Source organism: Carcharhinus amblyrhynchos, chromosome 11 (assembly GCF_965287045.1).
Source record: "Carcharhinus amblyrhynchos chromosome 11, sCarAmb.v2.hapA, whole genome shotgun sequence".
NCBI lineage: Eukaryota > Metazoa > Chordata > Chondrichthyes > Carcharhiniformes > Carcharhinidae > Carcharhinus > Carcharhinus amblyrhynchos.
In genome coordinates this window covers 74,041,851-74,067,562 of record NC_137334.1, presented here as the reverse complement: position 1 = coordinate 74,067,562, position 25,712 = coordinate 74,041,851, and the positions used below count along the sequence as shown (strand labels likewise).

The 25,712-nt window shown below is 39.4% G+C and overlaps 1 protein-coding gene and 1 non-coding gene across 7 annotated transcripts in view; both read left to right on the top strand.

Moving 5' to 3' along the window:
• gtdc1 (glycosyltransferase-like domain containing 1) overlaps positions 1-25,712 on the top strand; it is a 304,588-nt gene that overhangs the window by 43,919 nt on the left and 234,957 nt on the right. For 5 of the 6 annotated variants that reach the window (XM_080199378.1, XM_080199376.1, XM_080199377.1 and 2 more), the window contains one exon: positions 13,088-13,297. In XM_080199378.1, the coding sequence (XP_080055504.1) occupies positions 13,119-13,297 (179 nt within the window). In that variant the 5' untranslated portion in view covers positions 13,088-13,118. Of the gene's footprint in view, positions 1-10,578; positions 10,737-13,087; positions 13,298-25,712 lie in introns of all 6 variants that reach the window. The other variant, XM_080199374.1, reaches the window with a different exon arrangement.
• Positions 24,907-25,104, top strand: LOC145350387 (U2 spliceosomal RNA). The gene has a single exon (XR_013888178.1). It is a non-coding gene; the product is annotated as a U2 spliceosomal RNA (small nuclear RNA).

The following is a 25,712-nucleotide window of genomic DNA, read 5'->3' as shown; positions in this document are numbered from 1 at the left end:
AAATCTCTTTGTGTGGAAACATAGACAGGTGATTGCCTGAAAAATAACATATTCAGCTTGAGGTAAGGGTTATTTTTCCAGAAGCTTATATATGCTTTTTCTCAGAAGGTTCACAGCTTTGAAAAGTAAATTATTACTTGTTGACAACTTGGAAGTAATCAGTTTTCCTGTTAAATGTGTGCATGTAACAGTTTTTCTATTTTTTGCCCCCTTCATTTCTTTTCTCACTGTACCGCCAGATGTGACAATGGGTTAGTATTTCCATTCCATGTATTTTTACCTCAGAAATATATTGCCTCCTGATCTCTCAATGTACTCTCCTTACACATGTATTGGAGTTCTTGTCTTAGCAGAAAAAAAAATGAGGATTTTAAAGGAGGCACAATAGAAGCATCATATCTACAGAAATTCCTTAAATAATTATTAAAATTAAAAGTAAAGTTTTTTAAAAAAAGTTTATCTATTAGTCACAAGTAAGGCTTACGTTAACACTGCAACGAAGTTACTGTGAAATTTCCCTAGTTGCCATACTCCAGCGCCTGTTTGGGTCAGTGCACCTAACCAGCACATCTTTCAGATTGTGGGAAGAAACCGCAGGCACCCGGAGGAAATCCATGCAGACACGGAGAACGTGCAAACTCCACACAGTGACCCAAGCCGGAATCGAACTCGGGTACTGGCACTGTGAGGCAGCAGTGCTAACCACTGTGCCACCATTCCGCCCACAATTGTGATAGATATGTTGTAGAAATCAGTGATTTCTGAGTGATGGCTTTTATTGCTTGTGCTCTTATTAGAGTACTCTCAGCTACAAAACCTTTGTGAGTTAAGAACCATCCACAGGTGTTGTTGTAACCATATTTTTGTTTCCACATTGATTCGTCCAGTGCTTGTAGCTGGTCCTTGGAAGCAGATGGCAGAAACGTGCATGATCCTGATGTAAACTATAGGTCAGCTGCCTATTACCAAGTTGGAGGTTTAAAAGTTTCACTTGTGGCTACACATGTTTACAAAAGCCTACATGGCTGTGCTCTGCAATCCTCCAGATTCAATTTTTCAATGTTACTGAGTTATTGACAAATAGTAGCAGGCAAATCCAAGTCCCTGTGGATTTCTGCCCTGACAAAGTGCTATCATCTCAAACTGTAGAGCTTCAGATACAAAATTATCAGTCAAACACAAAACCAGAATTGCTGGAAGACACAAAAGATTATGGGAAATCTGAGACCCCAAAATTCCGATCCTTAATGCTCAGCTTTTCAGTAGTGAGAGTGCTGTTTTAGCTGCAAGATGGAGTTTGCAGCAAGTTCACATGCTTTTGTTGCGACCGCACCATTTTTGTTAATGTTAGCACACATGTCTATGAAAGCTAGATCTTACAGAAGCATTTAGAGTGGACAGATCATGATGTTGTTGATTTGGCACCAGTACTGCCATTTTGGAGCTCAATATCCAACTGATACTGTCTCTTGAAAATGTACAGTGGGACATGTCTTCAGTAGCAGGCAGGAGGAAAGTCAGTCACTGAAGCTCTGAATTCCAGGAGAGCTGAATATATTCTGTCCTCTAAGAGAAGCATGCAGAGTGAACAGGTGTTTTTTTTTTGAGGGTTGTAGGCTTTTCCAAAGTTCAGATTCCATTGAGGACACGAGCATCACTTACAGATGCTGCATGTCTACTCTTAAAGATATTCCACTTTTTCAACTTTGACTGTAAACTGAACCAGTACATCATGCTGGTTTTCTGGAATTATGTGGCAGTTGCTTAACCTAGCGGTATTTGAGCCACCATGACAAACTGCAAGAAGACAACCGGTTGATGAGGTCTATACTTTGACAATATGTCTCATGCCTCTGATGTACAACTCTCACATGTTGCCAGCATGCATACAATCAAAGACATATTGCCAAATGAAATGTGATAAAGACGGTTGGCGTGATGAAGAAACTTTTCTGCCCTTTGACCGTAGCAGTGCTCAGCATAGCACTTGTCCAAATTTGTCCTGCTCTGCTTCATGCTGCACAATCAAGAGGGTGCAACTCATACCTGCAACTGCACAGCGATAAGCTAAGGAAGAGGAAGTAACACAACCCCATTCTGGTTAGGCTAAGTTACGATCAACTTATCTGATCGTAATACTAGTAAATACAACCCTAAATCCCATCCACCAATTATCCCACATCTTACCTCCACTCTGTTATTAACCATCACAGCATCTGCTTGACCACAATGCAAAAATAATAGCGAATATAAAATCTGTATTCCAAACCAAATTTACATAATTACTTACAAATATTAAACTAATTATTCTTACGTTTTCTTGGTGAGTAACTTTCATGTGACTTTGCCTATCTTATTATTCCTACAAAGTGCTGTCAATGGCTACAGCTTACCTTGTGGAAGGCTGCTGGCTTTCAGTGGAGGAGACTGAGAAAGGTTTTGCAGTTCTACCTTTAACAGCACTGGCTTCACCATTTAGGCACTTGCGACAGCTGTCTGGACTGGCTGATTGACAAATGGCATTAAAGGGATAGGAGGATAAATGCTGCCATCCCAAGTGAACAGCAAGTTTGTGCTTCACGGAAGTCATTGCAATTCAATTGGGGTGGCACCTCTGCAATCCTTCTCTGTTGGACAATAGAGTGCTTGACATCTGTGATATTATGCCAATCCTTTTGAAAACTGGGATCTGCAGGCAAATTGTCAGTTATTTGTCCTTGCAAGGCAGCAAGCTGTCTTTGCGTTACAGAAATATGAGCTTCCACTGATGCATCCAGATGTTGAATGGCTTCTATTTATGCTGCAATCAGAACTGAGGCATTGACCATCAGGCAGGTGCATCATGATTGGGTTTGCAAGTATGTAAATAATGTTCACTCTGGAAAGAATGGTCACCAATGAGTGCATGATTTTGCAGCACCCTGGGAAGGTCTGTGCATCCCTTGTTACATGTTAATTACAGCACAAAAATATTTTCAGGGACCTGCACACTGCAAGCAAAAGGCTGTGCATGAAAACTAAATTTTAAAGGGAATGTTGGCTCAACCTGTGCTGTATTGGTAATAAAACCAGAAAATGCGAGAAAATCTCAGCATGTTTGACAGCATTTGTGGAGAGGGAATTGAGCCCATGTTTCAAGTCTGGGTGACCCTTCATCAGAGCTCCCAGCATTTTCTGTTTTTGTTTCAGATTCCAGCATCTACAGTATTTTGCTTTTAACTCTGTGCTATATTGGTGTTGGATTTCCAGATGCTTCTTGCCATTTACCTCGGGTCTTCTGGTAGGCCTACCAACATAGGGCATTTCATTGAGCATACCCATTTGCTTTCTTCTATATACCATTCCAGCTAGTGACTCCTTCATAGCATTTATGTGTGACCATGCCCTTTGGTAAGTTGGCATCAACTTTTCTTTTTCCCAGCCCAAGTGCAAGTATCTTGTGTTCAGTATCTCACCATGTGCACATACTATTTTTTAGTGCAGTGTCAGTGTTTACGCTGGTGGTTGTTAAATGAGGGAGTAAGTGAAAGTGCTTCTTCTTCACCACGAGCTTCCTGTTCTTCCACCTCCTTGTTCTTCCACCTTTTAATTGACTAGGTTGCAGTTTGAGGGTATTTGAATGGGGAAGTACATAAGGGTAGGGTTCGGGTGAGATGTTAAGAAGGAGAATTAGGCATGAGGATGCAATCATGGTGCTGGCCCTTGCATCAGTGAAAGCTGCTTCTTCATCTGCCACCCCCCCCCGCCCCCCCAGACACCGCATGCTTCTCCATGTCCCCACGCCCCCACTTCTGCTCAAATTTCAGTAAGGCACTCTGCCTCTGGTTGTGCACCAACCTTTCCTGGAAGTGAGAAGAAAGTGTGCCACTGTGCTACAATTTGGGTGATGTAGCTTTCATGATTAAATAGATGACGTTGTGCGCAAGTTGTAAAATGTGGGTAAGAGACTTGCTGTCTTGATAGATTATGTGGAGGTGAGGTGCAGTTACGAATGTTAAATATGAATCATGATTGATAGAGATTGTTGGTAAATGAATGATGGGGTTATGGTGTATTGACAGTGTGTAAAGTTAGTGGTTCAGTTGGTGTACTGTGGTATTTGAAGATGCTTTCATTGATCTTGACCACTTGCATGAAGGCTTAGAACTTTTTGTGACTTTGCATCCAGAGTCATGGGACTTAACTTTTGGCATTGATTTCACAATTATCTGGTTCCCACTATAATTGTGCACAGATGTTATCTTAGCTCAGTGCCCACTGCAGCATTAGAGAATAGTGAAATGTGCGCACCACTGTTGCACCTTAATTTACACTGCTTCCCACTCAGACACTTTCACAAGCAGTTCCTCCAGCAATAATGCATTTTTTTTTAAGAGGTGTAGACTAATTTTAAGTGACCCATGCTAAGGGGTACAGCCACTCAACAGTGCTGACTGCATGCAACATACCAATACCAACGTAAAGTAAAAGTTTATTTATTAGTCACAATACGGCTTACATTAACACTGCAATGCATTTACTGTGAAATTGCCCTAGTTGCCACAGTCTGGCACCTGTTCAGATCAATCCACCTAATCAGCACATCTTTCAGAATGTGGGAAGAAATCAGAGTACCTGGAGGAAACACACACAGACAAGGGGAGAACGTGCAAACTTCACACAGACAGTGAACCAAGCTGGGAATTGAATCTGGGTCCCTGGCCATTGTGAAGCAGCAGTGCTAACCACTGTGCTACCATGCTGCCAGTGTCAGAAGCTTGTATATAGTTTAATCACACATTGAGATCCCCATGCCTGTTTTGAATTTCTCTCCATGCGATTTTTTTTTTCCATTGTTTTCCCAGTGTAATCTTTCTAAATCTTCCTTTGTTCCCAGGACTCATAAACGTAAATCTGTAGGACATTTATCCTTGTTACATTTGTACCCTGCTGTTTTAGCTTCTTAATCTAAGTCAAAAAGTCCAACTTCTGATTGCCAAGACTGGTAAATTGTAACATAGATTTTCTTCTGACCATTACAACTATCTAATTCTATTGTACAATAAAAATTTTTTTTTGAGCAAGAAGATGAAATATTTTGTCTTGTTTTGCTTGTTGAAATATTTGTCATTGGGTTTAATGAGTGAATATATCTGACAAATGCAACAAGGTTGAGAGTTGTAAGGTTGCTTTAATGTTCTGGAATTTTATTTGCTTTGGGCCAGCAGTCAGCCAGGTAAATTTCTCAGACATTTTCGTAGAGATTTACCTGTGGCTCCCTTTGTCTGGAAATTGAATTGTATGGAGGTCACAATGAAATAATTTATACCTGACCTAAAAATACCAGAATGATAGGGAGTGGGATAGCTTGATCTTGGGTTTGGACATAGCTCGGCACAACATTGAGGGCCGAAGGGGCTATACTGTGCTGTATTGTTCTATGTTCTCTATAAAGAGGGGATATTTTGGAAGGACTAAATAGCTTTTTCTTGGTCCACACGCTTGTACTTTTGGAAGATTAACAAAATACATTGTCAGCTGATCATGATCAGCTACAAGGACAATGTTACAGTGGCTTGCCTACTTCTAATAGTGCTACTTGTTAATAATTTTATTAATTTTAATGTTGATCATGGATACAATAAACTAAATAAAAGCTGTTTACAAGGATTGTGTTTGCTTCCTTTCTCTTCCTTAAAAAAAGACCTGTTTTACTGATTTTTAGAGGACAAGTCTACTGGTATATGGTCAAAGCCATGAGTCGAGGCAGCATAACTTACTCTGGGCAGGCTGAATAAAATGGTGATATGAGGTTCTGCTCAAACAGGAAGTTGACCAAATTATAAGTCTAATACGTATAGATCTTTGCCCTATTAAATATCTGGGAAACATTTTGACACAACAAAAACTATGAGAAATACTTGAAATGCTTACAATAATATTTTCTGTTCCCTTTTCAATTAATGGATATTTAATCTTTTTCCATTCAGCTGAAAATTTTTCGCTGAAAAGTGTCAGTTCCATGCAGGTATCTGTCTTATAGTGTTGCCAACCACAAGGCTATTTTGGTGTCACTTGTTAGCTTCTTATCGTAACTAAAATAGGGTGTGTGCAGTCAGCAGGACCATTTGGGGGATGCAATGGTGAAGAAAGTTTGTTTAATTTTGAATGTGCAACGTAATGAAATCCTGTTGCTGCATCTCATTTTATCAATGGGGAAATGTTTCTTAATATCTTACCACAGAACCAAAGAAAAGCTGCAGTGAATTCCATATGCCCACCATTGGGTGAAAAAGATTTTGCTGATGTCCCCTCTAATCCTTATATCAATCACCTTACATATGTGCCCCCAGTAATTGACCCTTCAGCTGGTGGAAGCAATTTTTTCCTGTGCACCTTGTCTGGGCCCCTCATAATTTTATACCCTACAATTAGTTTAGCCTCCTCTGTTCTAAGGAAATCACCTTAACCCATCCAAGGGTCGTGGGTGGAGAGGGGGACTGGTGGTGTTGAGATGGCGGCGCAGGCTCGTTGAGCCGAAGGGCCTGTTTCCCGGGCTGTTTTTGTTCTTTGTTCAATCTCTCCTCATAGTTGCAATTTTCAAGCAACATTCTTGTACATTTCCTCTGCACTCTCTCTAGAGCAATTATGTCCTTCTCGTAAGGTAGTGACCAGAACCGTACACACAAGTCCAGCTGTGGCCTAAGCAGTGTTTTATACAGTTCCATCATTACATCTCTGCTTTTTTATTCAATACCTTGCCCAATAAAATAAAACATTCCATTTGCTTTCTTGACCACCATGTCCACCTGACCTTCAAGGACCTATGGATATGCATTCCAAGGTGTCTCACTTTCTCAATCCCTCTCAATACCTTCCCGTTTATTAAATGTTCCTTTGCTTTGTTTGTCTTCCCCAAATGCATTACTTCAATCTTACCTGGATTGAATTCCATTTGCCATTTTGCTGCCCATTCAGCTGCCCACTCAACTGCCCACCAAACGTTGATATATTCTGGAGTTGACAGCCAACACCTTCAGTATCAACTACACGGCCAATTCTTGTGTCAGCTACGAAATTTCCAATCATACTGCCCACATTTAAGCCTAAGTCATTAATGTGTAAGCAAAGGCCCCAACACTGAGAAACTGGAAACTTTTCCATTCACTACATTCAGTCAGAGTCAATTTTGGATCCAACCCGCCACCTTCCCCATGATACCATGAGATCTCACTTGTTGATTGATCTGCCATGTGGGACCTTGTGAAATGCTTTGCTGAAATCCATATGGACCATATCCACTGCATTGCCCTCATCAATACTCCTTGTTTGCATTATCAGATGGCCTAACTATGGTATGTTTATGGGGTGCTGAACATGAGAGGAATGTACAGATTGATGTAGCCTTCATACACTAATATGATCATCATTAATAAAATGGCCTAATTGATCATCTTGTTTAATACTTCTTTCTCTGACCAGCAAAAGATAAGATCCTCCCTGTCCCTCACCCCTTGGGCTAACCTGACCCAGCGGAATCACATAAAGCTAAATCTCTAGAAATTGTTTGACTGTCTAGTCTTTTGGGCTGCCTTAATTTTACATCAATATTAAGTTGTTTTAGAAGAGTACTGGCCATGTACACAGCTACAGATGATTTCAAGTTGCCCATTTTAATGTTGGCAGGCCCCCGTTACAGAAGCATCATCAGTTTTACCTTTGTTCTGAAAGGTAGAACTTAGCCAAAGTGAGTCAACTTTAAGTAAAAGCAATTTGAATGATTGTAACATTACAGGTGTACAAGGGAAGAACAAAATCTGATTCAAGACATTAGAAACAATGATATGCAATGACACTATTTGCTGCTGTTAAGAATTTCAGTGTCAGGATTTCCATGGTAGCACCATATTGTCTATCACACTGTGACACACCAGAAACTCCTTAATTGTTTACCGGATTATAAAAATACAGGGTTACAATTATCTAGAAAAAAATCTTTTGGATATTAATTTAATAATTTTTAACTAGTATAGTTATTCAAATTTCCTCCAAATACATTTAACAGTACCCCTTGAAACACAGTTCAGCAGAATACTGTATGCATTTTTTTAGAGTAGTTTAGCAAATCTTGTTGAATGAAAATGTTAATATTTGGGAATTGTATTCAGATTATTGTTAAATATTAACATTTTCATTCAACAAGAAGCTAAACTCCCCCATAATAAAGATAAATAGGCATCTTTAAATGCAAAGTAATCAAAATTATGTCCCTTTTAATTGCAGTAATAATGACTGAAGTTTCTTAAAGTTTTATTTAATTTGTTTACTGCACATCATGTGTTTACACAATGAAAGCATTCAGTTTATTAAATAAATATGTTGCACCTATAGATGTAGTTGGCTGAATTTTACATGGCTCAAAGAAATTCTGCCTCTGGGACTAAAAATGAGTCCTAAGTCTGTGCAGGCAAAAGGGACTGCAGGGGCGATTTTACCAATGGCAGCAAATTAAAAGGCTGCTGTTGGGACTGCCATCTAATTAAGGATGATAGCTTGCTTTTTTAGAGCTGATTTAGCGCCCAGTCAGAGGATTGGCAGTTAAGAAGCCTTAACACACCACCAATAAGCCTTGGCACACGACTGACATCACCATTGACCAATGCACTCACAGCCCAAAAACGTGTGGATTAGGTGGATTGGCAATGCTAAATTGTCCTTTACTGTCAGGGAGACTAGCTAGGGTTAAAATGTGAGGTTACGGGGATAGGGCCTGGGTGGGATTGTTATTGGTGTATTCTCGATGGGCCGAATGGCCACCTTCTGCACTGTCGGATTCTTTGATTCTGTGCTGAGGCTCCAGGAAGAAGTCGTGGATGCCCTGATATTGAGATGTTTTGGAGGGTAGGTAACAATGTGTCAGGTAGGCAGCTCCCACTGATCGGAGGGATAAACCCTCCACTGGCAGTGTTGGCACTAGCACGACAGCCAATGCCTCTGGGGACACCCTCCTTAGGCCTTAGTGTGGCCATAATAAAGCTTCCCATCTGGGTAAATCTCTGGGAGACACCTCAACATGCCTGATGAATTTTCCATGCAGCAAAAACCCCTCCAATGCCAGTGAAAGGCTGAGGAAGTCATAAAGTGGTCTTTAATTACTCACCTCCAATTAAAGGAGGCCACACCTCTAACCCTATTTGGACCATCTTGTGACAGTGGGAAGACATTGGCCTTCCATCTGGATTCTTTCTACTGATGTTTTCTGAGTTCTCTTGCCACCCAGCCCATCCCCAAAAGGCTGGTAAAATTCAGCAACTTTTTTTTGCAGGCCCGATTACTATTGCATTTAGGGGTTAAAGGCACACAATCTTTGAAAGGGTATTTGAACTGGAGAACTGTTGAAACAATGTTCATGTTTCAAATGAACCATTCTCATTGCATTTCATCCTGTTCAACAGTTACGTGTTTCATCTTTTCAAAAAAATAAAGTTTTTCAATTATGGAGCAAAGTTTTGTTCATGAATCTGTCAATGTAGCCATTGACTATATTCAAAAGGCAGTGTTTTTTTTTGGTAACCAAAAGGCAATGAGGCTAGTTCTAATTTTGTTATATTGTTCAAAAAATGGGGCCATTCATTGTGATATGGAAATAACTATTGCGCTGTCAAATTAATTGTCTACTTCATTCTTTTCAGATTTTGAGGTTTTATGGTTGAGGTTTAGGGCCATGTCATTGGAAGTAGGCAAAAGCATTATAATTATTGTGTCGAAGATGCATTAGTTGACAGCAAAGACACTTCTCTGACTTCTGATGAAGCATGAAGTCTCAACCTCCATTTGTGCATTTGTTTAATATTTTAAATTTGTTTATAAGCTTTTTTGTGGGGTGAGGGGTTAGTGGGATGCTACAGGGCAACAGGATAAGCAAGCTTGACATTTCAGTGCTGTCACTATTTAAGACTTTTTTAATGCTCATGTCAAAATTTAACAAGTTATGGAAACATGCTGGAAGCCAAATATAAAATAACATTTGTATGTTAAAGTTAATGTTGTAGCAGAACATCCAATCAAACAAATTTTGTTTGCAACACAAACTAATGTTTCTCTGTGCTTGCTGACCAGCATTGGCTTACAGTCTAACAACACAATAATTTTATTATACTCATTGTTGTGTTCAAATCTGTCTGTAATTTTGTGCCTCCTTATTTTTGTAATCCTCTCCAATCCCTTGCTCCTCCATTGGTACCTATTCTCCAGCTTTAACCTCTGGAATTCCTTTTTTAAATTTTTGTACCTTTCTACCCCTTCTTTCTCCATTAAGATGGTCCTTAAAACCTGCCTGTTGACCAGGGTTTCCATCATCTGTCCTAACATTTGCATCCGTATCATTGTGTCATTTTTTTTGTTCCTCTTGTGAAGCACCTTGGAACATTTTAATATGTTAAAGACCCTTTGTAAATGCAAGTTTTGATGTAATCAGGTAATAGTGATCGGATTTTGATTACATTGTTCTGTATGTGGAAATGCAAGCAAACGTGCCTAAGATGCATGAAAGCACTTTGATAATTGCTATAAATGCATCCTTGTTTTTTGAATGAACAGAGTTGATTTGAAGAATGCCTTAATTTGATCACCTATGCAATATGGATCTAGTCACAAGTAAAACGGAATGTGTTTACTTCAGGATCAAAGTGCAGGAATCTTTTGGCGGCCATACATCTTGCATTGATGGATCCCTTCTTTAATATGTAAATCTTCAGGTATGCAAAATCATGTGCTTTTGTTTCAAGATATTTTAGCCTGAGGCAATAATGATGCTTTACTGCAGACTTATTTCACTGACAGAATCAAGCACTTTTGAAAGGAGTAGCATCACGTGAATTCATGTCATAAACATGAAAGGTTGATTTAACTATTGTAATTGATTTCTCATGATACACATTTTATTAAAACCAGATGTCATGGACAAACTTTAAAGTAAAGTTCTAATACTTTACACAATATGGCAAACGGTGTATATTTTTAAACACCATCCGGTCATCTTGGTGATACTAATGGAAAGGTATGCAGCTGTGATATTTCCAGATGAAGATGTGTGGGTGGGGGACCAGCATTTAATCAGCAGACTTCCTTTTTCTAATTGAATAAAGCATTTACCTCTTTGGGTTTTGTTACCTCCGTACTTTATGACCAGGTATGTTTCAGTTTAAACTGAAACCATTGCCATTAATCCTGCTTACAGAAAAAGTGGTAGGAGCATGACTGAGAGGAGGAGTATCATCTATGCCTATTGGTGATATTTGCAGATGAAGCCTCAACATTTTTGTGTGCCATTTCTCTATCATCACCCTTGTTGGAGGCATTAATACTTGTAGAAAAGTAATGGACACAGCAATGTCCTATGAATGTATTAAATATATGTTCAGTAACATTACTAGCTATAATTTTTTTCATTTGTTTCAAAGCAACCCAAAAGGAACTGATGGAGTTAAGAAATATTTTTGCAAGTGCCAGCTAAATAAATAAATCAACAAATATCGATTATATTTATAACACTATGGTGTGAAGGCCATGTAAAGTTTGTGTAGATACATTGGCAGGAAGAGATGATCCTTTTCAAATAAGTGATTTACTCTCTACACTTTGGATTGGGAATATTGAGGCAACAATGAAGGGATGGTATCTTTTTCTAATTTTACACAGATCATATTTCAAAATGACTACAATCAGATCTACACTCAGGAGCTACTGCTATTATAAGCCTGTGGTATTGTAGTATGTTGATTCTTTTAAAAGGCAATTTCAGTGTACCAAAATACATTTTAAAATCCTATAAAAATGATAGTGACTGATATTTATAATTACACGACCTTTAGCTAAATTATGAAATTCAGCCCTTGTACAGTAAGCCAACTATGGGGTACTATGTGATCTCTTTAATAATGTAGCATGATTAATTTAAGTACTATATCAAGGGAATTCAAATGCCTAAAGTAATCCTTAGGTGCATCGCTTATCGTAATACACACCTGCAAGTTCATTATTGTTTTTTATGAGGTGAGACAGGACAGTAATCTAATAATACATTGCTGTGGAACTATTGCATTTAAGGAAATGGGCCATGGCATTATTATATTATGTTAGTGTATAAATCATTTTTACAACAAAATAATATTTTAAATCTATTTGCAAAAGCATGTTTAAAATCTGCCTGTGTGTGTATGAGGAAAAGAGAAAGAAAGCTACCTACCACAGCAAGGAAGAAAATTACCCAGCTGTTAAGCAAACAAGAATGTTAGTTAACAAAGAGCTGTTTTAATATTTTGATTGATTTTATATTCAGCGTATCAGTTGCCATCAAATTTAGATATGCACCTGTTTGAATTTCTTTTTCTCTTTTAGACCCAACTGCATTGATTGAAATTGAGTTAATCCTGAAGTACTAGTAGTGGTTAGTGCAGAATGATAATATGCAAATCTTCGTATAATTTGAGCTGTCAAATGAACTGGAGACCATTTAACTGGTTTCCAGCTTTCCAGTGCATCCATGGATCATGTGCTAGAAAACATCAAAATTTTCATCAGTGTAATTTTGTGGGTTTCAACTTTTTCTTAGAAATGCAGGAATTGGGAAAAAAAAATGCAGCTTGCTCCTGATTGACTATGCTGCTGGAGTTAAAAGCTTAGTTAAAAACAGATCTGCCATAGAGCAGGCAAGAGTCCTGTTGACAGAACTGCTGGCCTTGTAGTTTCTACAGGTTTGCTGTCAAGGCATTGCTGGTATTATGACTCTCAAAGAGGGTAGTTAGAGTAACAATGGTACTCAATATACCAGAAGGCAAACTGTGCTATTGGTTTTAGCTTGCTGTTGACTGGAGTTCTGCAGACTCAAAATATTTTGGAACACCAGGGAAAGCTGCTACTCTTCCATGTTTTGTGCTGTATGGCTAACGTTATGGTTTGTCATATTGTTACTGGCGATTTAAATTGTAGCTTTGCTTCATTTAGTGCAGAGGAAACACCAATTTATAGTCTAGTTTCTATAAAATGAAGACTTCCCTGGTCCTCGCAATAACAGCTAATTTCATTTAAAATTTTATTTTACTCATAGGAACTTGTATCATGAGTGTATCAGTGCCACTATGAGTGTCCTGATGATTGAAGCCTTTTATGGGGGTTCCCACAAACAGCTGCTTGACCTACTTCAAGAGGAGATCAAGGGATGTTCCGTATTTACCTTAACAGCCAAGAAATGGCACTGGAGAGCCCGTACTGCTGCACTCTACTTCATGCAGACAATACCACCCAGTGAAAATTACAGGTATGTGAACACAGAGGAGGGCCATAAGAGCTTAACTGCCTTGGAAGTGGCTATTATGTGGGATAGCCAGGGAACTCCCTATACATTTTCTAAAGCTTTATTAACTCAATCTTCAGTGTCAATATTGTGCCAAACGTTTTGTCACAGTCGCTGTCACATTCTCTAACACTCTTCTTGTTTATTGAATATTTTCATGGCAGAAGGAGTATTAAAATCTGATGAAAGCTGTTCATTTTCAATGTGCGATTTTGACACTGCATTAAAGAGAATGTTGTCGTCCGTGCCCTTTCTGGAATCGATCAGTTGAAAACTATTGTGCCTACGTTTTTAGCACTTTTTAACTGTTTGCTTTTATTTAGCCATTCACAAAAAATATACACATGACATTGTGTGTGAACTGACTTCATGGAGATAGTGAGTCTGACCTTGTCAGAAAGCTGTATTAATATATGCAGTTGAAATGACAAGATCATTGCAGACTCCTGGGTTAATGACTAAGTCTGTTGTTAATTTGGCTCCCACGTGCAGAAGGGCTGAGGCATTCTCCAAGTTTCTTCACCTAATAATGTAGTCAGAATTTAATCCTTATATGAAAAATATAAAAAATTGAACCATGTCGTGGGGGAATGCTATTTGCTTTTTCTAATTAACAGTGTTATTCCCCAATAATCAACCACAACTTGTCAGCCAATATTACTTGGAGTGATCACATTATAATTGTTAATCTTTCATTGTGAAGTGATCGCCCATCAGCTCCCTGGGCACATTGGGTATCACTCTGTTCCAAGATGCACCACTACTTGCAAGAATGAGGACTGAAAACTGAATAAATCAACCCATAAACTCAATATAGAGACATGATGTTATCACTTTTGGGTGTCCACTTTTCTTCATGTTGAGCTAATTCATTTTTGAAATCTTTATTGGTGGTGACATTTGCTCTTTAAGTTGTATTGTAGGCTACCCGTTTCCAGTCGTTCATTATTAACCTACACCTGGACCTAATTTAACTTTTAGATTATCCAGATGTTGCCTTCTGAGGAGTGCAACCATTTATTTTCAATACAAAACCTGAATCCATTTTTGTTTTAAGTTTGTCCAGGGAATACTGTGAACACAGAATTGTTCTGGGTTTCTGTAAGATTAGTGAATTCTATTCTGTACCAACCAGTATTAACAGTCTGAAAATGAAAAGCAAAGCATCAATCTAAAAAGTAAATGATTTTACAGATGTTAAAACAGAAAACAGTACAAATATATGTTAAAGTTCCAAAGGGAATTCAACCAAACTTTGTTGCTGGCAAGTTTATTTTCCGTTTACAGTGATTCTGCCTAATTAACATGTCAGAAATTTAATTGTATGAATTTATTTCTTAATCGCTCATCTACAAACAATCTGGTGCCAAGGCTTTCTCTGTAACCTGCGGCTGGGACATGGAGAAAAAATCCCATTGGTGGCCTTGCGTAGAACTGTCTTGTTTCCTTAGGTATTCTTTTCTAGCTACCTGGTTGAGATATTAAAAACCATCATCTATTGGTTATTTGTATCGTAATCTGATATGCTACTTCCAGTATAACAAGATTTTGTCCTTTATTAAGCGCATGACATTGTCTGGAAATGGGCCATAATGAACAGGGAGAGCATTTCCTTTCTTCAATCTTTGTAGCAGTATCCTAAATGAATTGTTATAATTACATTCATGAATTTACTGGAGGACTTTAACTTCCAGAAGGTCTCTGGCCTCGTCACTACGTACCAAGCTAACTGATTTTTGTTATGATTGCAGTGAGCTGCACCTGTGGCTTGGCTGGCAGGGTATCCGGAAGGGTATTCTCCAAACATTTATTTAGTGATTCCTTCTAAAAATATACAAGTATGGATGTTGATTGAAGTAATTAGTCATTTTAACTGTGATGCCCCATGTAGTTGAATAGGCTGTACACTTAGAGTCCACACTTTACCACAAAAGATTGGCTGCTTCAGGGTAAGTTTGGAAGGACTCAGATCTCATGGAAGTAAAACCCAGAATCTTTGGAGATAGAGGATTGGGAAGTGAGACAAATTCAAGATTTGAAAAGGAGAATTGTGAGAGATGGTGGCTGTTTTCTGCCCTCCTTTGCCCCACCAACACCAAGCACATCTCTTCCTTATAAAGTCATACCGCAAGGCTGTAAAACATTTATAGAGGATACACGATGGGGAGGGGGGTGGGTGGGGGGTGATGGTATGTTTTTGTGAAGAACCGTGGCCAAGTGGTGTGTCTGTTTTGTGCTATGGGTGTTATTTTTTTCATTATGGCTTGTTAAAAATGCTTATGAATAGTTTCTTTAAGAAATTTATTTTATTGGCAAAACAGAGCCGGAGGTGCAATTGGAATGATCCACTTCAAGGTTCAGCAATGCTTGCTGGCTCTGAGCACCAGACTAATTTGTGCTAGTGCTTTATGTCGTCAGCTTTTGAGCGATTTTGCATTTTTTTTTTCAGTTTGCTTTTTTATTGTTTGTTTTAGTTGCTGTTAATTTGCTGGAGTGCAGCAGGCTTTTACTGTTCAAACTTAGCGCCGCCTGTAGCAGGCGGATATTTTGGATTGTATTTCCACACGCTTGTGCTGTAAAGTAGCTGCATGCTGGGTAGCTAGAGAGTCATTGGGAATACTGGAGAAGTCTTTATATTTGCAAAAGGAAAAACTCCTCATGAGTTCATGTGCTCCTAGTAGAAAAATTAAAAACACGTAATCCATCCCCCTTGTGCAACATATACGTCTGCACAATTTCTGGCAAGAATATTTTTACGAGTTAAACTATCCTAAAGCAAATTAACCAAAGCAATATAATAGGACTGGATTGGAGGACTTGCAACCAATCATATCAGTAGCAGTTTTTCAGTCATCAATTAGAGATATTTTGAATATTAAATATAATAAATAAAATTATATTGCTTAAGCAATTATGTTTATCATCACAGCCCTCTCTTCCTGTCAGCTGACCAGGTATTATCATTTAAAGCAAAACAGAAAATGCTGGAAAATCTCAGCAGGTCTCACAGTGTGGGGAGAGAATAGAGCCAACTTTTCGAGTCTAGATGACCCTTCGTTAGAGCTGCTGTATTCTCATTGGCTCTATTCTCTCCCTACAGATGCTGTCAGATCTGCTGAGATTTTCCAGCATTTTCTGTTTTGGTTTGGATCCCAGCATCTGCACTATTTTGCTTCAATTATCAGTTAAAGCTTCCTTTTCCTGTCTCGTGGGAGTGGACAGACGGGTATGTGACAATATAGTATTGATTACTAAAAGTAAGGCCTCTCTTCCTCAAAGCTTTTCTGAAATGTTGATATTGGAGTGTAACAAACCCTACCCCTGAAAAAATTACTCCAGAAATATACTCCTATTTAAGGTATTTATGCAGTCAGTTCTTTTGTTTCTATGAAACTTAGACCAACTACCCCAAGAAATAAAAAAGAAGCATAACTTTCATCATACATCATTTGCTGCAGTTCTGAATTTAGGAGCAACATTATAATATCCATTACAAGTACCAAAGTGCAATTGGGTTTTGAAATGTATTGCTTGTGATATTCAACTACACAATATGACTAATCATGAAAGATTTGAACACACACCCAATCGGGCAGTGGTCACTTTTTAGTAGAGTTGCCAACTCTAGTTGGCTAGTCCAGTCAAGCAGCATTTTCTTTTCACCCTCGATCTCCAATACTTTTAAAACTAGTAAACAAAAGGTTCAGTGAAAATTAATGACCAATTTTGATTTTCTCCTGGGTTGCTGACAGCAAGTATGCAGGAGATTTTGTTGTAATTCTTGGAGACACCATGTAAATTCCAGAGCATTGGCAACTCTGGTTAACCTAAGAAAGATCATGAATAGTACCATGGGGTCTATTAAATCCATATGAACATCTATGTCTCTAATAAAAAGCAGAGCCTCCAACAATGTCACAATCCTTCAATACTGTACTCAACAGTCAGCTCAAAACCTAGATTGAAATTTAGACTTGTAACATTAAGACAAAAGTGAGTTTTTCCCCAATTTGCACTAAGCTGAACCAAACAAAGGAATACTGAATAACATGATCTTCCTTAATATTAGGAAAAAAATGGTTTAAGTTGCTCCTTGTTAGTTTTCCCATAATTCCTTTTGCTGATCTTGTATTACTTTAGCCATTTGTTTATGTTTTGGCACTCTTACTATTAATATTTCCCCATTTGGCAAACAAACGGCAAAACTCAAGAGAAGGAGTTGTATACAGAAAAGTGGATGAGATCATTTGGCTGTTTAACTCTGGAAGGAACGTGATCCGTGCAATTTCGCCACCCAAGATAATGACTACATTTTATTTGCACGTGGCCTTTGAAATCTTTCAGAGAATTAAATGATCATACTTACAGTGGATATTAGCATTCCCCCAAATCCACACGTAGAAATCATTGGTCATGCTTTCCTCCTCCTTCCCTCCCCCATTTCCTGTGTTTGGGGAGTATTCTATACTGAATATTGAAACATTTGAAAGGGGCTTCAGCCAGAGCAATTACTTAAGCAGTTTTACCGATTGTATTACCGATTATGAAACTTTTTAAAACGAGGTGACTAACAGTATTGTGTGGGAGGGGAAAATCCCTGCAGTCACAGCACCGTGCTGTTACTGTTACTCTTGCTCAAAGCGAGTGTATTTTTGGCTCCATTTAAAAAAAATAATTGAATGAGTTTCAGAGTGTGTTTTGTCAGATAACAAATTTGAAGCCATCATCAGTAAAAATTAAACGTAAGTTAGTACCCTATACAGGCTAACTTTCAAGGTAAAATGCTTAAAAATCTCTTGTAAAATGCTGTGGTTATGGTTTTGAGGACTTTTTTTGTGGTAGTTTTATAGAATGACTGACTCTTAGAACCTGTGCATGTATGTTTTAAATATTTTTCATTTGAACTGGTAGAGTTCATTAAAATTTGAAAAATAATCTGTAGCAGAACAACATTTGACTAAGGGAGAACACATGGCACAAGCCTTGAAAAAAATTACAGAGAAATTTCCACAACAGAAATACCAAAAAACCACCAGGTTAATAATGATTTCCTGTCGTGAAATATTTTTGTCACATGTGTCTGCCCACTGACTTGGCAATACAGGTCTTTAACATTTGCAGAGTGAAACTGCAATCAGATTAAACTGGGATACAGCTATGTATCTGTTAGCTTACTGTTTTAGTTTGTGTTTCCCTTTTAGTCATGTAGCTGTTTCTTTCATTGCCACAGCAGCTTTTGAATTCATAATGAAGAGTGGTGATATGAATTGTGTTTTGCATACCTTGTATTTATTTGTTATTTTGTTGCTCTTAAAAAAATAAGTGTATGATTAATGAGGGGAAATTTCATTAGCTACCTGTTTCTTTGAAATCATGACCAGCCCTTTTTTTTTGTGATGTGTAAAATGATGGAAATTTTGAGTGGAAAGTGAGGTAAAAGCAACTGAATGCTAAGAATTTCAGGCAGTTTGCATAGGAATATCTGTTCTTGCCAACAATTAATTCTAGTAGATCTGATTTTATAGGGTCAGCCCTAATTATTAATGCAAATCCTAGCCCACATTAAGCCCGTCAATAGGAGTCCGCCCAGCTGGGTAGGGGATATCAGTTAATTGGCATTATCATCAGTCCTTTAAAGCTGAAGAACACAGTTAGCTGCATATGGTGCCACAATTGTTTAACTTTCCTCAGGTCGTGACACATTCATTTTCATTCTTTTGAGAAGGGAACTAGGTAGCACACGAATGCAAGTAGAGTTAAAAAGCGGAGACTGTGGGCACGTGATGAAGTGGCATAACAGGTGAATCCTGTCATGCCTGTTGAACTGCGGGTGCTGCAAAATAAAGTGGGTACAAGAAGATTATCTCAACAAATAATAAATGGGGTCAGCCAGGGTCTGCACTGTGTACGGCCAGGGGAGAGATGACAGGATCATTCACCCCTTTTCCACCTCTCATCTGACTGCAAGTGGATGTGTTTTAAAGTAGAAAACTTTTAACCCGTTGCATGCTGACTCTCAAGGACAGAGAAATGGCGGGTTTTCTTGTTTGAAAAAAAAGAAATGTTTAATTTTCAACAATGAATTTAGTCACAATGGCACCCACTCTCACATGCACATGACATGCACAAGGAAAGATGGTGATGAAAGATGTAACATGCACTTGGATTTTTAAAGATTTTTAAAGTTTAAAGATGCACTACTTTTTCTGAGTCTTTCGAAATGGAAGCTCAAAATTTTGCAGGCCTGATGATATCCTTTTGGTTCACAGAAAAAGTGGCGGTTGGATGTTTCAGGCAACAGATTCGCAATGGCTTACCAGTTGCAGCAGCAGCTCAAAGCGCCGTCGAGCCCCAGCAGTGAAGATGGGGTTTCAATCTTCAGATCATTAGATAAAATACTTGCCTCGGTTCTCAACCTGTTAGTGGATTCTAGGCAGGGTGTTTTTCTCTTAAGAGTCAGTGTAGACTTGATGGCCTCTTTTTGCACCACAGCGATTCTATGATTCTTTGCTGGGATGGATCTCTACCATCTGAGTCCTCTTGTCTCCCAGACTGACTGCCTCATTGATCTTAAAATGTGTGTTATTAATTTTTTTTTAATCACAACCTGGTTTCTGTTAGTAGACCATCTGTTTTTCAATTGCCCGCGCAAATGGTCCTTGACAGTTTGAGCTTTGGTGCACAATGGGCTTTGACTTTCGGCCATTAGCATCTTCTTGTGATAGTAGCGAGTTTCTCCTCACTACCATTCTGTGGACTTTAATTTTGCAGCTAAGAAGTCTGCAGAACCATAGCACACTAGTTTCTGTAGATGTTTGAACAAGAGCAGCCATTACATCCCCAGAAAAGACATTTTGCATTTTGAGTGAAATGTCCCACATGATGGATTGCATTTTGAAATGTTATCCAGACAAGCAGCCCAACTTCTAGCCTTGTGCAGGTCCATGTACATTGGCAGAGAATGTGGCGATCACCTGACCTTTCAACTTCATCTTGTTTCTAAGCAAAATGTCCAAATTCCATTTTGTTTTGCCAGGATTATATGATTTAACAGTGCTGTTTACCAGATAGATGACCAATATGTGCTTGCCACAAAGTGTCATCTGTTAATTAGTTTCACATTCAGGACTAGTCCATGTTTAGCCTCGCACAAGGACATGCAAATAATTTACAACTTGCAGTTAAAACTTTTGGTACACTCACATCTTTAAGTACAAAATTATTGTAAAACAACCGAGCTACATAATTGTTACTTGCTGACAAGCAGATACAATATATCTGTAACTGCACATATGCTCCTTCATCTTCCAACATCAAAGGATTACTTTTCTGCTTGCATAATAAAATACAACATATTGTAAGTGAATTGGAAAGAGCTAAAAACTACAAGCCTTTCACTCCTTAGAAAAAGTCACCTTGAATTCTGGCTTATAAGCATATCAAGGCATAAAGGGATCATGAAGTTCCAGGACTCTCCTGATCTCCAGGCTACTTTTGTCCAACTCCAATATCTTCATCATTTACTTCCTCTCAAATCTGTGTAAATCACAAGCAAAACCTATTGCCACCTATTTGGTGTGCTCTGAAATCAATATTTTAACCTTTGTTCCTTTCTGTCAACTTGGAAAATGAGTCTTCCAGACCTGTTACTAGCCCTGGATGAGGTGTTCTTTCCATTACATTTGCAAGCATCAGTTTAGCAATGTATAGGTTGAGAACTGCAGTTAGGGATATGAAACCAAGTGAGTCAGGTTGGCAGAAGCAAGCGATGGTGACAGAAGAGAAAAGAAACTTCCTGATTAGATGTCTGAGAAACTGCCATCAATGCCCGTCCATATTTTAATGTAGTAGTTAAGCGGAAATGGGCAAAGGTTATGCTTCTGTCGTATTCCATGGGAAAAATGATGAAAGTATTGGCCATGTTGACCTGTGTACTAGTCACCTGCTCAATCCATGCATGGAAACATTCTGCTGTGTGACACTGTTGTTGATCCGAATGAGTAGCTGAAAAGTAGGAGGCAGAAAATTTGAATGCACTGTTGACCTTCATTGTCACTGACATTCCTACCATTGCAGTTGGATGACAAAAATTTTCAAGTGACACTTTGTTGACCAAAACTCTTGGAAGCTGCTCCCCTTGATTATTTGCCAGATGTCTTTGCATGGTCAGAGGGCATAATTGGTAGCATGGCGATGTGAAGCCAGTTTGAATACAAGACCTGTTTGTTTCCTTGGCATGTATCTTATATCACTTAACTATGTAACATAGTATTTGTCGTGCTATAAATGCAACAGCTCATTTTTAATTTTAACTTTACTTGGCAACGTCCTTATGGATCTGTAACTTTGGCAAAATCATGTTGCTCTCGCAGATCTTGTGAAAGGTTGCCCTTTGAAAGTCATTTTTCTCACCTACTCTTTTCCTGTTCTGCTGAAAACTTGTAACTGCTGCAGTTACACTGTTGTATTTGTGTACAATTTTGGTCTGTTTTTGGTTCAAAATAAAAATTTAAACATCAAGCACTACTGCATGCCGTACTGACCCAGAGTCTGAGTAAATGAACCAAGAAAACATAGAATTTTTTAAAAATACAAAAAATGTGTTGGACAAATAAAAGTCCTAGGACCTAGGACAAGATCATCTATCCCTTTTTCCATATGGAGCTTCTCTTATAACACCCCTCAGATGATGATTGAATTACAAAGCATGATTCCATCCTAAATGGGGTTAGGAGATTGCATTATGCATCATTTAAATTCATTTGAATGCGTTGAAATTGAGCAGTTGCATATTTTGCTAGAGCCTTGTTACAAGTTGGTCCCCATTACTCACTACAGAACCACCACCAACCATGGCAATCAGAAACTTTGTTATTTCAAATAAAGTTTAGGATCCTGGACATTCAGAGGATTTACAAATCCTCAAACCTGCTCTCCAGGGAGGGTTAAAGCTGATCTTGAAGTAAAAATGCAGCAAGCACCACCATCTTGAGACCCCAAAGTCATGATGCAGTTTGATATCAAAGCTGGAAAAGAAACCGCATGGAAGGTGGCTGACGCAGTTTGGGAGAGGCCCATGGCTAGACTCAGGTCGGAACAGGGAACACCTCCACACTCCTCAGAGGAAAAACATGGAAATGGGGTCTGAGCTGATAACTCGGAAAGAGTTTCAGGAGAAGCAGTTGGAACGCTGACATTTGGAGCACTTTAAGATGAGACTGCATAATTAAGTTGGTCAACTTGAGAGAATGGAAGATGCAGCCAACCATGAAGGGAGCACAGCTGCTGGATATTTGCAAGATAACCAATGAAACTTTCCCCACCTGGCATGCTAATGGACGAAAGGGCTTCCGGTTATTCCAAAAGTACAAGTTAGGCGTAACAAGTATTAAGCTGTCATAGTCCCAGATGAATATAGGCTGCTCTCTCTCTTTGAGAGAGAAAGGTGGGTGGAAGTTAACTGGTGGTGATTTAACCTGCGGATCATCTCAGGCAGTAAGAAATGTTGAGAAGACATAGTCTTCCATAGTCTTGGAATAGTGTAGGTTAGAGGGTCATTAGATTGGTTCCACTGGTCGGCGCAACATCGAGGGCCGAAGGGCCTGTACTGCGCTGTAATGTTCTATGTTCTATAAGACAGGCCTTCATGAATAAAGTGAGCCGGTATAGAAATTTAATCTGCTTTGTTGGCTTCATTCTGCATTACAAACCAGCCATACAGCCAACTGAGCTAAACCAACTCTCTAAAATGAGTACACCAGTATACCAGATCAGCCTTTGGTAAGGCTGAACGTATCTTGCTTGTGCTCAAGCCTTTTCCAACCTCTCTGGAATTAAAATGTCAGGTATTTGGGTGGCATCTTTGTCATCTTGATCTGTGAGGTAGTGCCTCAGCTGGAACGCTGGAATAGGGAAAGGTGAGTTGCTCCAGGGCATGACAGTGGCTTTCTAGTGGTGATTGGGAGCTCTACTATAGTTGCCCATTACTTATTAATCTGTTGGATCTATCTGTCCACACGATAATTGAATGATGGAGTCTGTATTCGATGTTGCCGCCTTGATGGCAGTGATCCGATTAAGAAAGAGAATAGGGCCTGGCACTACTTAGCTCAGCTCTGAGATGAGGACCGTGATCCAGGGGAACCCCATCAAGACCTGGAAGAAGTAGTCAGACTCATCCCATGGAGGCGACTCGCAGGACCAGTGGGAATGAGTGAGAGACAATGCCGCACTTGTCTACACTCCAAGTGGTGTTCTGGCTCGTATCTATCATTTTCTGTGGGAGCAGCTAACACCCCATGAACTGGGAGGGCATTCCCAGTCAGTGACTTGTGAAGACTCAGTTTTTTTGCCAGTGATCCACAGGGGATCTATGTGGCAACTTGTTCCTCAACATATAAATGTAGCTAGAAGGTGACAGATGCGCTCTGCGGTAAGGCTCATCACTAGGTGAAGCTCCTGAATAATGCTAGCCAGGCTGCTAGATTCCTGGATTTTGTGGCAGTCTGGCATTCCTAGAGTACGAAGTGCAATTGATCGCACACATGTTGCTTGAGAACTCTGTTGCAGTTCGTTAAGAGGAAAAGGTTCCACTCATACGCTCAATGTGTGACCATCAGAAGCATGCACATTTGTACCAGATACCCCGGGAGTTCCCAAAACTCAGATATCCTGAGGTACTCCCAGTTGCCTCAGATAATTGAAGAACTGCATCATCCTCAAAGTATCTTGGAGGAGAGATTCAACACGGTGCTTAGTTAGACAATATCCATCATGGAGCAGAATATTTGTTGCCTGGTGGGGCTCTGCTGTACTCTCCACATAAGATATTCTGCACAATTGTGTGGTGCTTATAAGGGGTAATCATTTACCAGAGGGAGACAAGGAGACTGAGAACTCCTCCCAGGTGATGGAGACCTGAAAGGGCAATAACCTGAAGAGGGCAATGATAGGGAGCTCACATATGAGGATGTGATCGGAATTGCAAGACTTGTAAGATGTGCCCAGAGGTCTGGGCTTTGGACCTCCAACCCTCATATTTCATCAGGCCCTAATCTTTGAAAATGTCAACAGCCAAAGCTGTAAGTAGCTGCTCCTGGAAATGAACACATCAGTGCAAAACCTATGTCAAGTATACTTGGTTCAGTTGTGGCTGACTGAATGAGATACGTTTTGCTGCCACAGATGTACGCATGGGCTGGAGAGGCCATCTTGGCTGCAGCTCTTGTGCTTTGCCACTAACAGTGAGGATCACTGTTGATTAGTGTTACCCCTGCAGTGCAATTGAGCATGCATGACTCCATGGTGTCTTTTGAGGAATATCACTTCCTAATGCAATTTGCATTCATTTTCAATCAAGAGGTTGACACATATGCATGTCATTAGACAAGGGACAAATAGCTAACATGAGTCAGCTAGACATTGCATAATGTGAGACTCACAAAGAGATCCAATTTCAGAGTGGGAGCTTGGTTTGCCGTTGCAATAAAAGGCCAAATAGATACATAAACACAACGTGTTCAGCAATGAGACAATTGTATTCAGTACAAGCGGCGAGCAGACATTTGCTGCCCCTTGTTTCTCAGCCTTTTGGTTAAGATCAAGTGTAGTATTGACATGCTGTGCTTGGTTGAAGTCATTAGGTGACATTTTAGCTTCATTTGAAGCAAGTTTTAAAAGTAGCATCTTGGCCTTTTGGCTAAGATGCAAATGAGATCAAGCCTTGAGGAGGAGCTATGCCTACTCCAATCAGCTTGTATCATATAAATCAAGCCCAAGACAGGAGGTGAGAGCCCTGTCTTGTCAGCTTGGACCGGGAATGTCTCAATGACTCTGAATTGGACTTGATTTGATTGAATTGGAATAACAAAAAAAATTGTCATGAACAGCCAATGTATTTACAAAGATGCATGATGTATACAGTGAGTGAACACCTGCAACCCAAAAGTGACATCAAGGTTTCTTAATGTTTTGAATCCTACTGCTAAGACTGTCAACTTGGCAGCATTCTGTTCAAACTTGGAGAGATCTTGAATGTCTGCCGTTCCTCCTCTGATCTGGGATGTCTCCCTCTTGTGGGCAAGCTGGAATTTCATGACGTCTGGCGGGGTGGGGCAGAGAGTCAGAAGCATGCATACCTACTGTGTGTGTGCTGAGCTCTCCTCAGTAAGGGCTGAGGATGGTGTTTGTGCAGAATGATAGATGTGAAATCTCTGAGGTGAGTGATGCCTACTTGTATAATACCATCATGAGTGAGAATTGGGAGCAAACTGAATGAAAACCTGGTGGTGTGGATGAGATTGCTGTTCTGGATGGTGTTTCTCTGGTGGGTGCCACGGAGGTGACCTCCCTTGCAACTACCTCTCAGGCTGGTGGATGA